This window comes from Agelaius tricolor, unplaced genomic scaffold, assembly GCF_023055355.1.
Source record: "Agelaius tricolor isolate 1412-34295 unplaced genomic scaffold, bAgeTri1.0.p SCAF_6, whole genome shotgun sequence".
NCBI lineage: Eukaryota > Metazoa > Chordata > Aves > Passeriformes > Icteridae > Agelaius > Agelaius tricolor.
This window is the reverse complement of record NW_027269266.1, coordinates 44244950-44267919: the sequence shown is the minus strand read 5'-3', so window position 1 is coordinate 44267919 and position 22970 is coordinate 44244950. Positions and strand designations below refer to the sequence as shown.

Here is a 22970-nt window from a genome sequence, read left to right as displayed (position 1 = left end):
GCTATGACCAAAAATCTACTTATGGAACTAAAGATTTAAATTGATTTGGACATTTTGTGTATTTTGATATAGAAAATAAGAATGTGTTTGCCTGTGGGTTAGTTATATTAGCAAGGGGTAACAACCAATGCCAATGCAAGGTTTGGAGCCACAACAACTTGTGTTAGAGAAAACACTTTTACAAATGCCTGTGGAAGGAACACCCAGTGTTTTACACTACAAGGCAGAACAGTTTGCTGTCAACACGACCCGGAATTACTATGAATGAAAACAAATAGAACCTAAAGAGACTTGCTTTTAAATAGCTCCAGTTGTATGCACATTCATTTCTTTGTCCAACTCTCCACCCAACCTTACAAAGGCAGCTCTTGTCACAACTCAGGGTTGCTGCAATTCTCAGACCCACTTGATGGAGAGGCAACGTGGGCTCTTTATCCAATCCCCAACCTCATGTCTAACCTTACACATGGTGTCAGCAAGACACCAGAGACATGGACACACTAATGCACACAGATGCACCTTCTTCACAGATGACTACAGAAGGTCTGTATTACTGTGCCTTAATGCAAGACAATAGAAACTCTGAGAAGTTGTCTCATTTTAACAGCACAGAGGTGAAAGAACTGCAGAGCCTTACCTGAACTCATCTTGCTGGTCTGCCAGTTGATCCATCAAAATCTGAAGCCGATCCCACCTCATCCGACTGCACTCTTTATGGAAGTCAAACGCCACGTATCTGTTCAGAGAGAAAAGCACTTTTTCAGATTATGTATGTACTGCAGTGAAGGTTACAGAAAATTCTACAGTAAGAGGCTGATCTATAAAACAGGTAGTGACAGAGGACTTGTTTTTCTTCAGAGATGACAGAGGACTGGCAAAATCTGCAGTTGTACTGAAAGTCATCTTCCTGATGCTGCACCCTTAGTGCGAATGTTGACACCATTAAAAATTCTTTGCAAAATGCCATTAGTCTGGGGAAGCACACATTGTGTTCCAAGTTCTGTGTATGTTCCATTCAATGTTCTGGCTAATATTTGTCCTCCAGAAAGTACAGAAGGGATACAAATCTTAATGTCTTTTTTTTTCCCCCACCAGGATTCTTTTGTTCTCTGTTCACTTTGAACTAGACACAGGTGTTGAAATCCAACATTTTTTGCTGACATAATTCCCTCTGTAACTCTAGAAACCTGAGACAGGTTCTGTTTAGAACAGTTAGGTTTAGCTAACCTAACTGTCATAAGAAAATTAAGCAGCTACTGACTTGGAACAAAATTTTAACAGCTGATTTCTGGCAAGAAGTACTCTAAATGAGTGGTACTTGATTAATTAAACATTTATGTGTATATGTTTGCTATGAATAACAGGGCATTACACTCCTCCCCTCAAGCATTCATAACCCAAAAGTTATTTGACAAGATTTCAGGACTATGCATGAAGAAAGATGAACACTGAAACAAATAACTGAAGTCTCGAGTTTGACTCTGGCAGGTCAACACCATCAAAAACAATTAACCAAGAAAGTGGATTTTGATAGTCGTAGTAAAATAGGGCTGCCAAACACCACTTTTGAACATACACAGTACATTACCAAAATGCACCTTCACATCATTTCACATCTTGGTTTAAACCAGATGACTTTATAGCAAATATGCACAGAATAAAAAAACCATGGCACAGTAATTTCAAGGATAAGGTAGAGGGGCAAATAGCTGTGTGAGTTGGACACAAGCTCTCCCTCCAGAAATTAACAAAAGCAAGCACAGACAGGTTGCAAAATTGTGTACTGCACTCTGTATCCCACAAAGAGATGGAATTTCTCATAATCCAACTGGATTCTCCACTCTTGGCCCATTGTTACACTGAGCTCCAGGCATTTAAATTGTTTGTTCCCCTTACTGTTCCATCCAGTTTTGCTAACACTTAGCACTCCCTCACTAAGTTAGCAATGTAACCAAGCCCTTTTGCCAGAAGCTAGTTCTACAGGGCATGATTTTCTTTTTCCCAAAATGCAGACAATCTCCATTGCATACTATGGCTCCAATACTGGAATTACCATTGCCTCTTAATTTCCTTCCTTATTCTGCCTGTGTCCTCTCTTAGCAAGTTACTTCATAAACATAAAATGCAAACAAATCACAGAACTGGTAAAGGCCCCTGAAGAGCTGACCCCTCTGTGAGTCTCAGAGGGAATGCTTAACTTGTAACACAAAATGTGTCACTTCATGTCACATGTACCTGACCATTCCATTTGCCATGCTGTTCACCATTTTTGAAAAGGTTTGCTCAAGAGGCTTCTCTGAGCCTTTTTGGTTAACCTGGGAAAAGCAAAAACAAAGACAGAATTACTCAGAAGCCTGCTTAAAAGAACAACAACTTTTTCAGGAAGAACAAGTGAAAGCATACCAAGTTGACAATCATTTGCTTTCCATAGCTAATTATTTGTGAGTCAAAATGTCTTTGGAAGCCATCCATCTAGAAGAGAAAGGAAATGGGTTGACAGATGTACACTACTATTAAGATCTGTGCTTCACAAGGAACCACCATTATAATATTTTTGATGATTCTTATAACTGTTTGATGTTCTCTATTGTGCCAAAACATTCCCACTTTCCTCCTCCCAGTCCACTCAGTTCTCCTCATTAAACATGCTACAGATAAAGAGTATTGTACAGATACTAAAACTGCTGCAAACTGGATCCAAAGAGAAACTACTCCCATTGATGCCTGCATTTTTTCAGCCTTCTAATTCATTATAAGAAGTACAAGGTTTCTTGCTATTACTTTTAAAAAATAATGCTCAATCCAGTATTGCTGATTTTTATTCTTCTGATTACAGTTTGCAACCCTATCACACAAACATGAGCCCAGTAACATGTTAAAACCCCAAGACAAAAACACTCACATACATGGTTTACTGACTTGCTGATCTGTGGCTTTGGTTTATACTTGAGGTTTGGTCTTTGAGACCAGAAAAAAGGAATAGATCCTCGAGTCTGCAAAAGAATGGTAATGGTTTTAAACAGCAGAATTTACAAAATCCACTTGACATTTAAAAATAAAGCAGACAGGTTTATTTTGTTAAACTAATTCAGTCTGTTTGTTTAGTTTTATTTGCATATCTTATATGCAATCTATATTTAAAAGCACAGACAGAGCTATCTATCTACGTATCTATGTTTCTTACAGTGACTTTACCTGAACAAACGATGCTTTGCTCCCCTTGTAATGCACAATTTGTTCTGTCTCAACAAAGTTAGCAGCGTGCCCTTCTGAATCAATACCTGTGAAGGAAAAAGACCATGTTAGCTGGCTCAGCCTGCCTGCAAAACAGTGACAGCACATCAGCAAAAAGCTTCCTGCCCTTCCAAGCCCTCACAGGAAGCACAGAGCTGCCTGACAACATAAAATTAAACACAACCTTGGTAAAAGTTTCATATGATCTGTACCAAATTTAAGCAGAACTGTGCTTCTTTAAGTTAACACATTAACACATTTTGGTATTTCTAGCACTACAGATTATCATTTAATATGAAAAAAAATACCAGTGCTCTTACACCAAAATATTCACAATTCGGTTACAATGGTACTGCAGAAACGGACAAATTTCTTCAAAAGCATGTATGTTGGGACTAAGAACAGAAAAAGTAATTTAAATTCATTGCCCTGTTTGCTTTTTAACTTGAAACAATTAGAGAACACCACTCAGGGCTCCCCTGCCAGCACCAGTGATGCTCTTATCAGGATTTACCTCTAGACCAAAAGGGGTATTACACACTCGCATTTAGCATCAATGAAAACAGCCATCTGCTAAAAATCACTACAAAACTTTTGCAGTTATGTCTTAAAGATATGAAGAAGAGTAAGTTTTAATAAATACCAAAAAATGCTTCAGTTCTTAATATTTTCTTTGGAGGAAGAACCAAGACAAACTAAACAATGGGTTTTTTGCATGCCATTATCCAGCAATTACTCTTAAAGGTAACTCACATGCGCAGATGGAACACATAAATCAGTTTTTTCTTTTACCTCTTACATAGTAGCGTACACCAGCCCTGAAACAGCTTCTTCTGGAAATAAGCAGCCAGTCAAAACACTTGCCATTAATAGAACAAGAGTGCATAGTGATAACTGATGAACAACACTCAGGAAAAACCCCAATGTTTCATTAGGATATTTTTACACATCAACAGGTAGGAAACTTTAAGGAATCAAGAGAACTACATTCAAATAAATCTGTAAACATTTGTCACCCCAACAACAGTTGAACACTTAACTGGAGAGACAGTAACAATATTAGGATCAATATGCACAATGCAAAACAACACTCTATGGTGATGTCACTGATGAACAATCATTAAAACTCCTGTAATTTTGAGAAAATGTGATTCTAAAGAAGTTTATTCAGGGTCTTATGGTCCTAATTAAAAATTAGGAATCCATCTAATCCATAATTTCATTAGACTACCTTAATAGTTTCTTGCCCCTATTGTTTTAAAAATTAACAACTACTTCAAAAATACCTCTTCAAATTTTTTTCTAGGCTTTTAGAAGAGTAAATATCTTGGGGTATACATTTTGCACCTGTAAGTGCAACATACATCACATCTACAAATGCCAGAACTAGCAGTAAAATAGACTGGCTTTCTAATCTGTGTGAAGAAAAAGAGAATGAACACACATCAAGACTCCAGTCTGAACTTCTCACACAAGAATGGTTTCCTGTAGCCCAGGCTACATACCCAAAGTGCCAAATGCACCCGGGACTAACCAACAAACAGGGGCAACGACAATGAGTTTCAGCTTTACTCTTGTTTCATGCTACTTATAGTGGCACTTATTTGGGACTGCAGTAAGCTATCAAGTCTAATAGAGACCAGCACTCATGAAAAATTTCTCCAGGTAGATTCACCAGTTTGCATGTTTTGCCCCTAAAAACTGAAACCTATCACTTTAAAGCAAGTAAAAGATCAAAATAGTCAAATTTTAAATTAGTCTACTGCAGTCTTCTCTTTGAGGAGTCTAGATACTTTGTCTCAAGTGAAATTTAGGTTCTGTATCTATTATTCAAATGGGATATAAAGCAGCTGTGTCACACATGAGCACCTCAGCTCTGTTAAAGAACACACTGATTTCATACATGAGTCATCCTGATTTCTGTTTGTATTTATGCCATTACTGTTTGTAAACAACCCCCCAAATATAATACAAATTGTCCCCATCCAGAATGTTCTCTCAATTCATAAATTAAGGCTGAAAAATACCCATTCTTCTGTTTCCCTTTCCCTGGAAAATTACTGCCAGGTCCTCTACCCTTTAATTCAACATTTGCACAGCCAACAGTATTCTGCAAGAAAGATTACCTCTAACATTAGCTGCTTAGCAATTGTCAGCCTATTTTCTGTAGGCAATCTGTGCTCATTTAAAATGACAACTTGCTATTAGCAACTTCCTAGTATACAGTTAAGGACAAGACAGAATTTACTGTTCTTTAGTAGGGCTAAAGAACTTTAGTACTGTTCTTTGGTTTGGAGCAGCAAGGTAAATACTAAATGTAGTTCAGGGCTTCAGGTGATTAAAATCTCAACTATCCAAGTCCATTATTTCTCATCACTGCAAGACTAGAAGCCCAGCACACGTAGTTGAAAAAATATATTTGGGTTCATATGGGGAAATAAAAAAAGCAACTTTGATATTATTGAACTATCTGCTAGTGGCACTGTAACAATTCTGCTGTGGGGTCTTCCTAGCATTTTTACTGATTTCTTCCAATTCCTGTGTTGTCTAAGGTTTTGCTGTAATTCTATTTTAAACAAATATTACTTATGCTAATTTTTATACAGTGAAAAACAGGCTCGAGGAAGGTGTTAATTGCAGTCTGTCAGTTGTTAATTGCAATTTACCCAGAACCAGCAGGATAAGGATTAGGGTGTTTCAATGCCTCCCTTTTGCTATCGTTCCTTTGTCTCTCTGCCTACTCCCACAACATTTTCCATTAAATGAAGTCACAGGAAAGTACTGGAGATCTTCCAGCTGCTGACAGTCCTATCAGATCAACTGATTCCATCTGGAAACCATTCCCTGCACACACCTGAGGGGCCTTTGCAATGGATGAACAAAGCAGAACCTGGCATGAGTTGCTCCGTCCACTCTTGCCAGTCTTTTTCATACTGTCAGTCCAGGAACAACTACCTGGGACTTACTGCTTATCACACACTGCCTCCAGAAAGCATTCAGCTTCCTTGCAGCATTGATCCCTTCTCAAAAATAAACTCATGACTGCTTTGCTAAAAAGGCTGTTTCCCAAAGTGTTGGTGCAGAAAAAGCAGCTGCCCAGGAAAAGCATCCCAGGAGCCTTCAGCAGAATTTTTCCTTTTAGTCATCAACATCCATAAGCACTCCTTCAAGTCAAAACTGTCCTCCCTTATTTTGTATCTAAATTAAATGCATCCTTATAGCAAGATAAAAAAGTACTAAAGCTGGTGGGAGAGCATCTGCCATATTAATCTTAACCTTCCTATTGACAGTTATGCAAACCAAGACTGTAAAATCAAATACATTAAACCCATACAGCAGAATATTCCAGGGAGTTAACACACGAGTAGACTATCAAACAATATGTAACACCCATATATGAGCAAACTATAACTTATTTGTGACAATGTGCTCTATGTTATAATTGCCAGTGTAACAATAGAACAGCCTCACAGCAGCCATTTTGTTACTGGACCACCCATTTCCAGTACACAGTTTTACAGAACAAAAGGATACATCCATGCATCACTGGTGTAGCAAACCTATGGATCTGAAAAACACAAATACATGTGAAAAATATTAAACACTAGTAGCCAAAAAAGGTGAGTGATTATGCTTTGCCTAAGGATTTTGTGGTAATTTCATATACTTTATATCATTTACTTTTTGTTTAGGGTGAAACATTCCTTTCTGAGAAAAGAAGTTCAGGGAAAGCAGAAACATATGCAATACTTATCAGCAGGAAGAAAAAAGTAAAAGTCTAATCCTAATTAAGCAGCCTGGACAAAAAGCAAGCTGCTTTGTCCTCCCTATACACGGCATTTATTCTCCTACAAACATACCAGATATAAAGCAATACTTGCTGAAAATCCTTTGACATGTGTGTTTGCTTTATCTCCACAGAAGGACATATGCAGAGACAGTAGTTACAGAAGCCTTCAGTAAGACTTATTTTTATGTGATAAATGCTCAAAATGCTTGTTCCAGGGTTTTTCCTATCTTGCCATTCCATCTTCCAAGAAAACTTCAAAGTTCAATACTAGAAGTCAGAAATTCCACACTTAACATTACCTAAAACTGTTCCTGCATCAAGTCACCTTCACCTGTAATCAACGTGAGGGGAAGCGTAGCCTAAAAATACCAGTTATCTCTCTTTTCAGTTTCTGTGCTTTGCCCCCTAGGTCTGTTTTCACTAGCCAGCCACACTTGATTTTCCTTTGCTGTTCCCACCACAGCTTCTCTCTCATTTCCCAAGCTTTATTTGCATAGCACTATGCAAACTTTAGACCCAGTAATATGCCCCTGGAATATGTACAACAGCCCTTCTCTAATTGCTATCTTCACATTCCAGAAGCAGGGCACAATCCAGCCTTTTGGAACAGTGCTGTCTAATGTACCAGCACATCTCCACAGGTTACCAAGGCAGAAATAGAAGCCGTGCGTCACTTGCTTTGATAAATGCAAAGCACTGGTGGAGAGAGGAGGCTGCTGGAGTGCAGGCAATCCAAGGAGTTTTACAGACAGAGGAGGTCTCTGGCAGGAAGGAGCTTAGACAGTCTGGCCATTAAGGTGCCACAGCTGTGGCTCATGGTCATGCACTTGTATTTGCTGGACTAAGTGAATTCAAGGGTTACACTTCATTTGAAATAAACTGGAAGAATCTAAATTGTCAGTCTTACACTCAATTACCAGCTTTATGATCTATTCACTAGCAAAACGGAATTTAAACTGCATTCATAGAGAATGATGTGAGACAGTCTTAGGAAAAAAGTGATGAACTGGACCTTGCCTATACCCAAAGATAAATAAGTAGCTAAACTTCAAAAACTTGAAAAGCATACACTGTGCAGTGTAACTTTCCCTCTGGTTAATATGAGCAGCTATCTTCACAGCACAGTATTTTCAAATACTGACACTTCCAAAAAAGTAGCTTTCTAGAAGTACTACTGAGGGCATTAATAAAGTTGGAAGTTTGAAAGCAGAAGACTCACTGTGCTAAACTAGACGATGATTAGCCATGTTATACTAGATTCTGGCTGTCTGAAAGAGACAGAATCACAAAAAGATGTTGCATACCTATAGCAGAAGTATATTTGTTCCCTATTAACAGAATCATTACTAAGTGTTTACCTCTGGTTGAGCAATAAATTCTCTCAGAAGGTGTCCATTCCATACAAACCGTGGATCTGCCTGCAGAAAAAAAAAAAAGCCAAGATGCTTTTAGAGACTGTAAGTTCTGTTTAATTCAACATAAGGCAGTATCATAGCATCCATAGCATCATATAAATTTAGGTGAACGGGTACAAATGGAGATGACGTTCCCTTCTTTCATCAGTAGCCTTCATATCCTCAACTAGAAATCTAAATAAAGATTGGAGAGAGCTATTCTTTTAGCTACTCTTAAGGGTGTTGCATGACACTTCTAAACCACTGACAACTGAGCTGCAGAACATAATGCAGTGGTGCCCTACACCGTGGTTGTTTCCTTCTACCAGTACTGTTATAAAAAACAAACACAAATATCAAACAAAAACACCCACACTCCAAACACAAACCAGACTTCTCTTGCAGAGGAAAACTGGACATGTTCAAAATTGCCATTGTCCTTTTGATAAGCCATTATACTGCAGTCATGGGCATATGAAATTATTAACCATATGATATCTGAATTTACTTGTAACTGATGTTTATTACTGTACTTTGCCTTTTAAACAACCTTCTGAAGTGACACAATTTTAAGGCAAACCAATCCTTTTGTTTCCTTGCTCTCCCTGGCAAGAGCACTGCCCAAGCAGCCTTTGATGATGCAAAACAATCCCCAAATGTAAGTAGTTTTTCCAATATTAAAAAACCAAACCAAACCAAAACCCCATCAATACATACACAAGAAAATTTCAAGTTCAAATTGCATTTGGCTGCTTTCTTTAAGACAAAAACAGCATACTAAATTCACGCTTCACACAAAGAATTGGAATACTTTAGAAAGAATACAACATCCCAAGACTGACAGCCATAACACCTGCAGGTCTATCCCAAGTTACCCTGGAAAAGAATATGAACACAAGTACAACTTATTCCACTTTGGATTCCTTCCCCCCACTCAAAGGAATTACTTGCTTTCTCTCAATTGCCCAAAATGCTTAGCTCCTTCTTGTAATTAGAAGTGTTCAATATGAGAGGCAAAATTTAACTACTTTTGGATTTTTCAAAATCAGTTTAAAGTACACTTTAGGAAGTACTTCCAACTGCTGATCTGGAAGTGTGACAGGAGATCAGAACAGATCCCTAGAACGTTGTGCTGCTCACAAGCTACGAGATTTGTGTGGACCAGTGTGTTCAGACACAACCCCTAACAGCTTGGATAAAACACCAGCATCATTTAAACATCATCTGCATCAAACTGACTGACAATTTGCAAGACACAGACACGAAGCAGACTCAAATGCTTACTCTCTCTAGAAGGCTCATTTCCTGGAACTCTGGACTTGTGTTGGCCAGCCGCTGCAGGGTGTGTGTTAGGTCGTAGGTTGTTGAGAAGTAAAACCCGTCCACGCTCAAGACATGGTTAAGCATTGATAAAAATACTTTATTGTCCTGCAACTGTTGAGATGAGGAAAGAACAAAAGAACTGTCAAATACTGCTATCAAAATATTTTACTCTTGTAAGCTACCACTACTTTTTGAAGTGATGAGATGAATTTTGCTAGTGCTCTAGCAATACATGACATCATCCAGAGATTACCACACAAGAAGAAAAGCATGACAGTGCAATTCTGATACCAGCTCACTGGTAACTTGCAGCTAGCACACTGCAACCAAATTCTGCAACAACAGTAGAGAGCAGAGAACAGTATTCCTGTGAGGCAAATAGCTACTGATATTAAACGAACCCTAACAATTTCCAAGCAAAAGGGAAGCTGTTAGTTTCCCTGAAAACTATTCAGTCAAAAAAAAAATCCCAAAAAACAAGATGGTAAGACAAAAGAAAAGTTATAATCTATGTTCTGGTTCAACCTCATTCCTTTCCTGAAAAAGCATCAAATTCCCTTCCAGCTCCATTGGTTAGATACCCTGACCTGCTCTTTATCAATCCACTACACACCTGTTTTAAAAAAATCTTCCACCTATCTCTCCCTCAAAAAGGTAAAAGTCAAATTTTCCCTACTGAGTAACTAAGTAATAAACAATTCCATAAAGAAAGCAAGACAGATAAGGTGACAGCTATGCAGTTTATTGTAAGGGCTGTCAGAAGAGTAAACCTCTGAGAAAGACTTAACAGAAGCATTAGGAAGGGTGTACCATTTAATAGAAGCAAAAATGCACATCCATAAACTGCAATGATATTCTAAATTGCACCATGTGAGTTTATCACCTTGAATTTTATATACTTTTTATCACCTTGATTTTATATACATCCATACCCAAATATTAAAGCCATTCTAGTAACGTGAACAAATCAGAAAAGAGGTATTGTTCAAAGAGCTTCTTAAAAAAAAGAATTCATAGCTTCCTCATGTGGGAATCCACAAAATCAGATAATTTTGAGAAAGCTGCAAAAGGCAGGCTCCACACTCCCCTAATCAATGTACCTACCTGAATATCAGTTAAGTGCAGCATGGTCTTTTTGTAGGAGAGGATGTCAAAGTCTGTTGCTTTCCAGATTGCATGACCAAAAATCTCACCTACTTTTTTCTTTTTTGTTATTACAATAAGATACGTGCCTGTAAATCAGAAAGAACAAAGTTAAAAAAAAACCCCAAAAAACTGCATGTATTAAGAAAAGCAGCCTATACCCATATCAGAAAACTGAAACCAACAGGACTTTGTGTTCTTAAGTGTAGCAAAACACACAGGGCTGGAGCAAAAGCAAAATGTACTTTCTAAGCTACCCACTTCTCTATGCTCAGAGATCTTGAGCTGCTCACTAAGTTTAAGGAACTTTAAAAAAAGCAGACAACATAAAGTGTCACCTACTCTTACTTCTGATCAGTGACAGTCTGAAAATCTTCAGGTTTGCCAACTCAGAAAGAGGCCAATGCTCTTAAATGTGGTTTGAAAAGCACAGAGTAAGCCCAAAATATATGAAAGGAAGTATGCTTCAAAAGCAAAAAAGACTATTCGACTTATCATGAAAAAATATTACTCCTAACAGATTCAAAACTGTACAAAGATTTGGGGTTCTTTTATCATTTAAGCCAGGAAGTGTGCTGTTTCCCTGACTGCATGAAGCAAAAAACCCACCCATAATCATGGACAGTTCACTCAGAGCAATTAATTTACATCTGCTGGTGAACACAACACAACCATATTTCTAAGCACAGCATATTTTAGTATCACCTTGTTTTTGAAGAAAAATTTTACTCTTAATACTGCAATAGGCAAAGAATATTTATATTTGTTAAAGATGCTGCATTGGTAGACACAGGGTCAGTTTTACAGCTCACAGCAGTGAACTGCCTCATAACACTTAGCTGAACATTTAATTTAACTAATAACATCTTTACTTTGACAGCTGTATGCTAACACTCAGTGCAAAGCTCTGGGGGACAGAATGAAAAAACCCCAAGCTTTTAAGAGACTTAACATATTCTATATTTTATTTAATATTCAGGCAGATGAAAAGTAATCGCTACCAAGCCTGTAAGTGATGACAATTCCCCTTTGGGGCAGTTCAGTTTTTAAACAGTCAGCACTCGTGGAGTCCCTAAGACACATGTATCCATTACATTGCTCTTAGTCTGCAAGACCACAATTCTTTAGAATATGAGCATAGAAAATTCAGCAGTTTTAAGATCCTGTAGAAGTCACTGCATTCAACACAATGACCCTTTGCCTCAGTTGGGAATACTGCAGTGAGTGATCTTTAATCCCTTCTACATATGGGGATTTTATTCAGTATGTATACTGCTTATTACATCATTTTTCAGAGTATTTCAGTCTCAAACTCTACCAAATTCTACAAAAAGGATTGTTGGAGCAGCAATGCTTACCTTCCCAAAAACTTACACTTTATGAATCAGGTGTATTCATGACACTGGCTGCTTAGACCTGACCACTGAGACACTTAGAAATACTGGACAACTTATTCTTATATTATCCTGGAACTCTCTGAACTTAGAGTTGTTCCAGTCTGCCCTTGCCCTTTTCATGCTGGATTTTCTTTGTATTTGTAAGGCAGCTGCAACACAATCATTACTTGAACAGCTGCATCTACTTGTCTATCCTCCAGTCACTCTCAGCTATTTGTGTACCATGATTATTGATCAAGCTTCACAACACAACACTTGACTGTTGCATCAAATCCTGCAGCTCAGATTAAAATAGTTACAAAGAATAAGCAGATGAGCTTCTTTGCACTCATTTGAAATGCATTCCTTATAACTCAAACAACTACCAGTTAACCCTACCTTTAGAGCACCTCCTGTTTTAAGAGTTACACACACATTCATGATAAAGAAGATGTGGATGCCTCCATCCTCTAGAGGCCACATGGAAAGCCTATCATACTGATGAAAGTGCATCCTCAGATATTTGCAAATACTATTTTTGCCTTTAAAGCTTCTTCAGTAATCTATTTTGTCTAAGTATTTTTAAAGAGCAGAGTTCTGTTCTCCTTACCTGCCACCAATCGGATTGTTCCCAAAATACCAAATATAGGCCTTGTAACAGCTGAAGGGGGAACATCTTTTTTAACTGAAAAGCAGAAGAAAATAACATCAGAATTTCAGACTGCTTCTTTCATGACTGTATTGGAACACAATTAGAACAAGGTTTCTCCAGCCCTCCTTGTCAAATCAAGTTTTGCTACAGTATATTTATAAGTATATAAATATATTTAAGTATAAGAAACAAAGCATCAGAATTTCAAAGCCTGATGGAGGAGGATCTGGGATTCTAACCCACCTTCTAACCAATTTCTCATGTTTAATCAAAGTAGTCATTCCATTAAATAAATTCAAGCTTATTTTCATGATAGCATAGCAAGTAGATTCCTCAATAATGTATTGTCCTGCCAGCTTCCAGAAGCTTTGTTTTGAAGCCATCAAGACATGAAGGATAACCAAACCACAAGTGCTTGTGCCTCCCAGGTCTGTTTGCATCTTCTGAGCCCTAGTCAATTTCTGTCTCAGAAGACCTAAGCTGTCTCTACAAAACTACAAACAGCAGCATACATGTAGCAAGGGACACAGTATTCCAAACAATACACCAAGAGAGTCAAAAAGTATCCAAATCTCAATTAAAAGTCTTACCATGTGTAAGTTTAATCTATCTACATTTCTAAAACAACAGAAGGGATTTTAGAGAAATTGAAAGAAACTCAAACCATCCCCCAGAATGAAGCATTTTCCCAGAACTCAGAAAACTGAGAAAGGTAATTCTGGAATCTTCTTTTGCTTTAAACACCTTGCAGGTTCATCTGATAAAAGAGCAGCAGTAAGAGAGATGTAGACTGACAAAAGACTTGGGATAACTATCTTGACAGTTTCAAAGGGACAGTTTTGAAGGAGAAATTGAAATAATTTACTATGATACCAAAAGTATCAGTGGGATGGGCACACTGCTCTTACATGAAATATAAAAGAAGCCTTATAAAAGAGAGACAATGACTGCTTTTATATTACTATTACTGTAGCATTTCTGTCTGTTTGGAGATCAGTAATACTGTGTTACCAAACTCCTGAAGTATCAAAAGGAAAGTCACCCAGTGCCTTCATTTTACTGTTATTTAATCAAAGTTCTTTGTTTCATACTCTTTTAAAAATGTAACTAAAATTTTCAAGGCGTCAACAGGCTTAAGACTCTTCCCACTGACATTTGAATCTGGATTTACAATGCAGAATGAAAATTTCTAGTAAGAAGTTTTTTACTGTTGCTCTTTCTGGAGACTTTATGAAAAGTCAGGTTTCAGTTTTATATAAAAGACAGCACTGGGACAATTTGCAAAAGCTGAAGAATGCCAGTGTTCAATCCTTTCCCTGTTTGATCTTGAACTTCTAGCACCAACCCCAACCAGCCTGGATGAGTCAGCTTCCCCTGTTGTGACGGACAGTCTTACCAAAGAACAGGCAAGCACTATCACCCTGGGAACCCTCAGCATTAAACCCGCAGCCAAAAGGCATTTGAAACAAAGCTCTGCAGAACAGAATGCAAAGCATTGGTTTAAACAGTAACAAAGTAAAAACAATTATGTCAGTATTATCTCAGTAATGTCCTGAAGATCTTCTTGGACTCCTAGAGCAAAACAGACAAAAAGGACAGAGAAGACTGTATTGAGAAATACTGGTGAGGAGAGTCACCTGTAAGAGTGACTTCTGTGGAGACTCTGTCAATGGCAAGTACATCATCTGCTCCATCATCACAGGCTTCCACATAGAATTTCTCTGGCGTTATATGCCTTAAAGGGAAGAGAGAGGAAAAAGGAATTAGTTGAGCAGAACTTACTTTGGGTTTTGTTTATCCTTCATCACCTGAAGACAGAGCAATCAATTTTACACCTTATTTCAGCTGCAAAATAACAAAATTCTCACTGGATTGCTCCCCAACAGCCACTGATGCTGCCAGTGCGCAAAAAAGCAAAAAAAAAAGCAAGTCCAGCTCATCAATTATTGCAAAATTCACAGCCTGCTCAACAATCTTAATCCTTTTTTATTACTATTACGTAAAGACATGAAAGTAAATTTGTGTACGTAGTGGTCCACTCTGATTCCTGTAAGCTTGAACCATATCTGATAAGCCAAAACCCAACACAAAATCAGAAGTTTTTAAACCAAAAACTTCCTAACAGATCAGACCACATCCCTAATGCAAGTCTAATAAACAGAAATGCAATGTACGAAATTGTAAACACACCTGTTTCACATTAGTGTTGTAAGTATTGCAAGAATCCACTGGAAACAACACAGAAGAAATGGAAAAGTTCAAGTGGCACAGTGGCACACTAATTTATTGAAGCAGGAGTCTGAACACTACCATTTCCCAGATGAGTTAGCCAGGTCTACATAACACACATGGCATTAACATGTACCCCTGCACCAGACAGACAAGTCACACATCGACTTCCTGTTCACACCTCATTGCCATCTTTCCCTTCCTTCCCCCCAAAACCAGCACAAAACCTAATGCTAGTCATAAACAGTTTTTAGAAGTGCTCCTTAAAAACACTCCCATTGTGGTACTTGCAAGAAGCTAGACATGTTATACTGTGCATTGATAGGAGGGTTATGCAGAAGTGGCTTGTAGCCGTACACAGGAAATGCTCAGGAAACAAACAAAACACCCCAAACACTCTTAAACTATTGTTCTTGACTCTTAAACTAAGAAAAATCACTGTAAGGCTTGACAAGACATGGGGTCAGAGTTTTAAAATTCTTGTTCTGGTAACTGGGTAGGTATTTTTAGGCTCCTTCTCCCTAAATAGATCTTGCATTTCTACGCATCTTTTATTTTTTTAATCCTTCAGAAAGCTGAATTAGAATCCTAATTTAGATCAGAGGAGTCTGATGGCCAGGTTTTGGTAGCAGGGTGAGGGGGGCCACTACAGAACTGGCTCCTGTGAGAAGCTGCTGGAAGCCTCCTGTGTCTGACAGAGCCAATCTCAGCCAGCTCCAAGACAGACCCACTGCTGGCCAACGCCAACCCATCAGTGATGGTGGCAGCACTTCTGGGATAACATATTTAAGAAGGGGAAAATGCTCACCACAACCAAGCAGCAGGAGAGAAGAGAAAGAACATGTGACAGGAACAACCCTGCAGACACCAAGGTCAGGGCAGAACAAGGGGCAGAAGGTGCTCCAGGAGCTGGAGCAGAGATTCCCCTGCAGCCCCTGGTGAAGGCCAGTGAGGCAAAGCTGTCCCTCTGCAGCCCAGGGAGGGCCATGGCAGAGCAGAGATCCATCTGCAGCCCTTGGAGCACCACAACAGAGCAGGGTGATGCTAGTTAGAACAGGGTGCTAATAACACCCATGTTGGAGGTTTGAGGAAAGCAAATACTGAACTGAAAAAATCCACCAAACAACATAATACAACCAACTGTAAAGCAATGCGTTCATTCATTAGATAATTTAATTTCATTATAGTCTATGGGTCCTAAAATGGGAAACATATCTACAGTATTTCCTTTGTAAATCAGCGTCCTTAAATCTTTCATGTACACATATTAAATGCTTAATCTTTGAAAATAAAACCATTAGAGTAAGAAATATAAACATTCAGTTCACTGAACACTGAAGCCTTAAAACACCTATTTTACCTCCATTGCTTCTGTTTTTGATGAAGTGCACATGCACCCCCAGCTCTTTAGGGGAGTTTCACAGCAATAATGGGAGCTGTCTTCATGGCAAAAAGCAAAGAAGCTTACACAGATAGAACAGGGGCAAGACAAGCTTAAAGCCATCTACAAACCCTCACTTTGTTAAAGAATCTAAAAAGAAAAGAGGATGTACCATTTAAGATGCAGTCAGAAACCTACTGCTAACTGGCAGGAGGCAGCAGGACACATTATTTCCACAAGAGAATGCTGCAGCTTTAGTTGAATGCTCATCTTTCTCTGGGATGTCAGCTGACACACAAGATTCCAGCTAAAACAACAATTGGGAAGAGACTCAATGAAGTTTAATATTGGATCTGTTGTGTCATTAACACAGATGCTTATGGACTCTTACTCATCTGAGCATTTCAAGCAAAATAAGTTGAAAAAACACATTAACTTATCAGGTCATAAACAAAGTGTTGAGAACTGCAGTTTCAGTTTTTGAATACTCTGTATGAAGAGCACAACACAGACAAGACATCTACACTGACTGTACAGAGCACAAAAGCATTTCCATCCATGATAATATTTTTAAAAGCTGCTCCTTACATTATAAAGTGCAACATAGCCATGACACTACTACAGTCTCAGAACAGAGATTCACATGCATATTGGTTAAAGCCTGTTTTTAACCAACTGAGAAGCTTACAAATTTCAAATAATTGTCATATTACAAATGTTTTCTTTATCACATGCAAGAATAACAATTTCTCCCTGAAGAACAAGAAGTCTTTTACCTCAATATCCCCAAACTGAAAAGAAAACAGAGAGAGTTAGGGCTGCCACTGCAAATCATGCTGGTCTCTCCATGTGTGTCATATGTCCTGCTTTGCTAGATCACATCCCAGTATTTCTCTCTCTCAAATAAATCCTAGACCAAGTTATTTCCTACCACTACCATTGCTTTTAACAACTTTATCATCTTCATTTCCTTTTACACAATGTCTATAGTTTAAGCAAAACTAGAAATTTATGTTTCACATTTATTCAAAGTCCTCTTCCCATGGTTCTCTCCAGGACCAAATTTGGTGACAAAAGTGTCATGGAGAATGTAAGGCAAGTCACCCCTGCTTTCAGCTCAATGGACCAAAAAGGCTTCAGCATCTTGCAGCAGTCTGAAACAGAAATGTTGACTCTTGAGTGAGAGGGGAATCAGGGGTAAGAGGAAATGAAGTTACCAATCTACAAAGTTGACAGAACCTGAACAAATACTACACTCTTGAGGTCACCTTTAAAAACTGCCTTAAATAAAGCTGTGCAACACAATCTGGAAAGCCTAAGGCCCTGCAAAATACTGAATTTGTGCTTCAGAAGAAGTGGGATAATTAGTGCTCTACAAAATCTTCAACAGAAAGATGATTCACTTAATCCTTGCCTCATTTGTGCAAGAAGTTCAACATTTCCTAAAATATAGTTGAGGAAGAGGCCAAGACTCCAAGCAGTTCCAGCCCGAGTGGTGATTTCCAACTTCACCTATTACCAGAACTAGCTAGTAGTCTCATTCACACTTAAATGAATTTTTCTGTCGTAAAATTGTTAGAGTCAAGATGATTTCCTCTCACTTGTCTTTCAGAAAGGAAACTGATGAACATTGCATGAAAGAATAGGTTCATCTCCAAACTCTGCTCACCAGCAAGCCTGTACGTCTATCACAAGTTTAGACAGCACGCATGCTAATTTTGATCATCTGACAGGGAGATAGTAAATGGTGAAGAAAGAAACTGCATATTAATTCTATTTTTTTAATGAAATAAGGACAGATGAAAGTCCAAGTGACAGTATTGTATAAAAAAATAACAATCAGGAAAGCAGTATTTCATAGAAGCCCACAGTGTCTGTAGTTATGAACTGGTTTTCATACACCCAGCCACATTCTGGTCTTGTATAAACTTCATATGTGACAGTGGAGCCTGCCTTCTCCTCAGCTACACTGTCACTGCTGTCTAGAATCATACAACACATCAAGAGCTCTCACCACCTTGCTTCATCACCATCTTGCTTCCCTTAGAACTTAACAGCATGTCAAATCTTCACATTTGAGTCCTTGAAGATTTGAGTCCTTCTATTTCCTTTGTTTTTAATTAAAGGAAAACTGACCACCATTATAATGAACTATTTCTCAGTACTGCTAAAGAAGAAAGGATGCGATAAGCACAAATATTTTACATTTTTACTATAACTCACATTACTCAAGAGAGGAAGTATTGAAGAACTGCAATAACCAAATTCCCATTTCAAATATTACTGAAGGTGACTTGAATTTCATTTTGATAGTCTGCTGCAACTGAAACTATGTAGATTGATGCAAGAGATAATGCAATGCAGTAGATTCATTCCTACAATTCAAAGTTGCAGGGAAAAAGTATTGATTCCTAACATAACAGAAACATTAAAAAAACAAAACAAAAAAAGAACAAACCACTGCTTGCTTATATCAAATGTAAAGTCAGACTCATTTACACTTGTGAGATAGTATTTCTTTTGTTCATGTATTTGTTGTGAAGTTTCACTTCCTTAGTTACACTATAAAGCAGCACTGTGTATCATACAGATGATGCACAGTTGCATCCCACATTTTAATTAGGCTGATCTTACACACAGGAATATTCCTGTGCTCAGATACAGCATGAAAGAGGACCCAGCATGCTCTAATGGCCACTAAAGATAGTACTTCACTCAATATCACTTAAGCCTTCTAGGCCTCAACAGCCAAATCCTTACTTCAGTAATTGATTATTTCACCATAAATACTTAACATTGCCCTAATGCAGGAAACTCTTTGATGTCAGCCTCTGAATACCGTAATAAAGCAACCCAGAAGCACACCCTGTACTGCACAGAGATGCATTTAGGATCTTGAGCACAGCAAACTGCTCTGCAGTGAGATACAAGATGTTAGTTTATGCAGAGTCCCAACAGTATGTTAAGTAACAGAGCGAACACACTGGTGGTTTCAGCACTCCAGAGATTCCAGATTTTCTAGGTGAGCAGGTGTGCTAATTATATGTCTCCCATAAATATTACTCCTTGAGCAGAAACAGCTCAAGGAATTGGAACATCTCCCATACAGCAGTAGTTGTTGCAGGGAGAAAAACCCCAGGGTTTAGAAACCTAATGGAAATACCATTTAAAAAGAAAAGACATGTATTAAAGGCTACATAGTGTCTGTTTCTACTGAAGTTTCACTCTAGATGAAAATAATTTACTGTATAAGTTAATGTCCTGCTCAACCAACATCCCTGAGCTTTACCATGACAGCTACTTAGATGGAGAAGGAAGAAAGAATAGCTAAAAATCCCTTTCTATAGGTGTTCTTCAAACCCAAATGCCCTTTCAGACCTCCCCCAAACACATACACGAGTGGAGGGCACTGTGTTCAAGTGCAGTGGCTACCAAAGACCAACAAGTACTTTCACAAAGCATGTGAGGCAACATAACTATGGGCAGGAGGAGTTAAATCTGACACACAGCTAGGGTCATGGACCCACAGGATACTGAGAAGGCTATCAGCAAGGTAAGCCTTCTTCCAAGCATAAAGAGGAAAAAAGTTATTTTAACTGAGCCAAAACAACAGTCAGAATTTTCTCTATTCTGCAGACACCTTTAACAATCAGTTTTATATATTAACCAGACTAGCAACTCCATTGCCAGTTGTGGATGCAATACCTGTTTGAATTTTACAATTTATTCCTGAGGCTACCAGAAGAAGTTAATTAAATATAGCAATGTCAGAGGTGACAACTGTGGATAGCAGTTTTCAGGTTCATAGTTTTCCCAATAACTGTTGCTGTAACTCAGGAAGTTCCACAAGCAGCACAAATGCCAAACATCAGCACTTTCACTGTTACCACCTGAACTTGACTGATGACACTGGTCAAAGCACAAAGGGTGTGAGCCACTGCTTTTGATAAGGTGGAGAATACAAGAGGTTTGTTTTGAGAGCTAGAACCTGTGGCTGGATGTACAGAACAGGACCCTGAAGAGCATGGCAATCAGGGAACAGCAGTGCCAGCAGACTACCCAGAAAAGGTACAGCTGCAGAATCTGACCTTATCATCTTGAGAGTGAGTAATCAGTCAAAAATCCAAACCCAAACAGTGCCACCACTAAATCCCCAAACTGAAGTCTAGCCTGGATTTTTCATGAGAACATTCTCCTTTGACCTTGACAAGCTGGTAGGTTTGACTCATCACACAAGTGATGGCCCTTATCTTCAAATGGTTGGTAGCAAGGCTGCAGCCATTATCACAACTTGGTGTAATGACAAGAAAATAAGCTCATTTTTCAGAGCACAAAACAATTCTGTTTTCATATTGATGAAAAAACTCATGTTAAACTACATCTGAGACAGCCTTGTTCTAAAAAGATCAAAGCTTACTTTTAGCCAAGATTAAACTTTGAATGAGAGAATTCTTTACTGGCCTGTATCCAGAAAAATGCTTTTTACTTGAAAGAATCCTCAGTAAGAACAACTGGGCACTACAAGTCACACAACTGCTACTCACACAACTCACCTTTGCTCCTCTGCAGCCAAAAAGATCACAAGATCAGCATAAAGAAAGACAAATACTGCTAAGGTGACAAGAGAAAAAAAAAAGAAAGCTTTCTGCCAAGTAAAATCTTTCTGCTATCACTGATGATGTTACTCTTCAGCAATACTCAATTATCTCCAGGGTCGGTGTACCCTCACATACCTACCTAACCAAAATAAGAAGCCTGGTGAAACACATAACAGCATTATGGCAAACTGTTTATACAGATCTCCAAAAGATCTGTTTGCTCTGAATTCAAAAGATGACTGTCAAATGAAACTTAACAGAGCATAAAGTACAGTTAAATCAGGCTTAAGAGTCACTTTCAGATATTGCTGCCTGAAAATGGCATCGGTAACTCAATCATGGAGTTTCCAGCTACTGTTTAGAGGTCAAAAGCCTGGGAATGCCTTTAGGACACACAAAGACACTTCACTTTTGGCTTCAGACAGTCATGAAGAGTCTCATGCTCAGAGCAATATCCTCGGGAGTTTGAACCAGTGTGAAGGTTTATAATGGAGATGCCTCTTGCAGCGTTAATTTTGCACTGCTTTCGGTTATGCAACTTCTGCTGCTGTATTAAAGGCAGCAAACAAACATCTGGCATACACACACGTTCAAAGGGTTACAGTCTCCCCTAAAAAAAAATTTATTTTAATAATAAAATTACACTGGGTAGTTAGAAGAACTTATCTGGAAAAGTCACAGCCGGCACTACACAGGAGAGTCCCGAAAGTTCAAAGCCCTTAAAGTTTAGTCATCGACTGGCATCCAAACCATCGCACACCACAAAAAAAGCAGATTTGTGTGACGAGAGAGCGATGGACAAGCACGCCTAGGGAACCTTCTGCTGGCAAGCGGCGCGGCACACCCACAGCCTGACAGCAGTGCCCGAGCCCCTCGGCAGCAGGAAGGCAGAATCCCAGAGCTGTCAGGGCCGGAGGCATCTCCGGAGATCACCTGGCCCGACGTCCCTGCCAAGGCACGGTCACCCGGAGCAGGTGACACAGGAACGCGGCCAGGTGGGTTTGGGATGGCTCTAGAGAGGGAGTCGCCACAAGCAGCGAACAGCGCAGGCTGCTCACGGCAAGGGAAGCCCCGCAGGCATTGACCTCCGGGACACGCGGGAGGGCAGCGAGACAGACAGACACGGGAGCCGCCCGCCCGCAGCGCCGTGGGATGGACGGCGACAGGGGAGCCGCGTCCGCGGCCAAAGTCCTCCCTCGCCGTCCTCCGCCCGCACGCAGCCACCACTTCAGGCCAAGCCCTTCGCGGTCACCCGGGGAAGCGAGGGGGCCGAGATGGGCAGCAAGGGCAGAGAACAGGCCGGGGGAGGGCAGGGGACAGCAGGGGACGGGTGACCGTCGCTCCACTGGCGGCTCCTCCCTTCCCTTTCCCTCCTCTTCGGCAGGTGCCAGAGCCGCGCCACCCCCGTCCCAGCGGGTCACTCACAGCTTCAGGCTGGCGTAGGCCGCCGCTGCCGTGGTTCCCACCGGTGCCGCCGTCGCCATCCGTCCCCTCGGGCTGTCCCCGGCCGCGGGCTCCGCTCCGACCCGGCCGCTCCCTCCCTGCCCGACTGACGCGTCCCTGGGCCGGAGCGACGGGGCCCCGCTCGGGACAAACCTCCGCGGGCGCGCTGGCGAGTCCAAGGCGGGGCGCCGCCTATGGCAGGGGAGGGCGGAGCCGGGCGGGCTCGTCAGCACCCCCATTGGCTGAGCTGGCGCGAGAGAATTATAGTGAAGTATGCGGGGGCAGCAGCCACTTTCGAGCAGGGCCAGTGGCGCAATGGATAACGCGTCTGACTACGGATCAGAAGATTCTAGGTTCGACTCCTGGCTGGCTCGGCTGCTCCTTTTTCACTCCTTTTCGTAGTAATA

The 22970-nt window shown here is 39.9% G+C and overlaps 1 protein-coding gene and 1 non-coding gene across 2 annotated transcripts in view; one reads left to right on the top strand and one right to left on the bottom strand.

The window, feature by feature from the left end:
* SACM1L (SAC1 like phosphatidylinositide phosphatase) overlaps nucleotides 1–22748 on the bottom strand; it is a 29454-nt gene extending 6706 nt beyond the window's left edge. Inside the window, exons 1-13 of the mRNA XM_071429609.1 lie at nucleotides 22546–22748; nucleotides 14550–14647; nucleotides 12871–12945; nucleotides 10846–10973; nucleotides 9703–9852; nucleotides 8383–8442; nucleotides 6769–6802; nucleotides 4027–4128; nucleotides 3196–3281; nucleotides 2907–2993; nucleotides 2404–2472; nucleotides 2236–2315; nucleotides 638–736 (exon numbers count right to left, since the gene is read on the bottom strand). Coding sequence (XP_071285710.1) covers nucleotides 638–736; nucleotides 2236–2315; nucleotides 2404–2472; nucleotides 2907–2993; nucleotides 3196–3281; nucleotides 4027–4128; nucleotides 6769–6802; nucleotides 8383–8442; nucleotides 9703–9852; nucleotides 10846–10973; nucleotides 12871–12945; nucleotides 14550–14647; nucleotides 22546–22604 — 1127 coding nt within the window. The 5' untranslated portion in view covers nucleotides 22605–22748. The remainder of the gene's footprint in view (nucleotides 1–637; nucleotides 737–2235; nucleotides 2316–2403; nucleotides 2473–2906; nucleotides 2994–3195; nucleotides 3282–4026; nucleotides 4129–6768; nucleotides 6803–8382; nucleotides 8443–9702; nucleotides 9853–10845; nucleotides 10974–12870; nucleotides 12946–14549; nucleotides 14648–22545) is intronic.
* A 116-nt stretch (nucleotides 22749–22864) lies between these two features.
* TRNAR-ACG (transfer RNA arginine (anticodon ACG)) lies at nucleotides 22865–22937 on the top strand. The gene has a single exon. It is a non-coding gene; the product is annotated as a tRNA-Arg (tRNA).
* The last annotated feature ends 33 nt before the right edge of the window (nucleotides 22938–22970 follow it).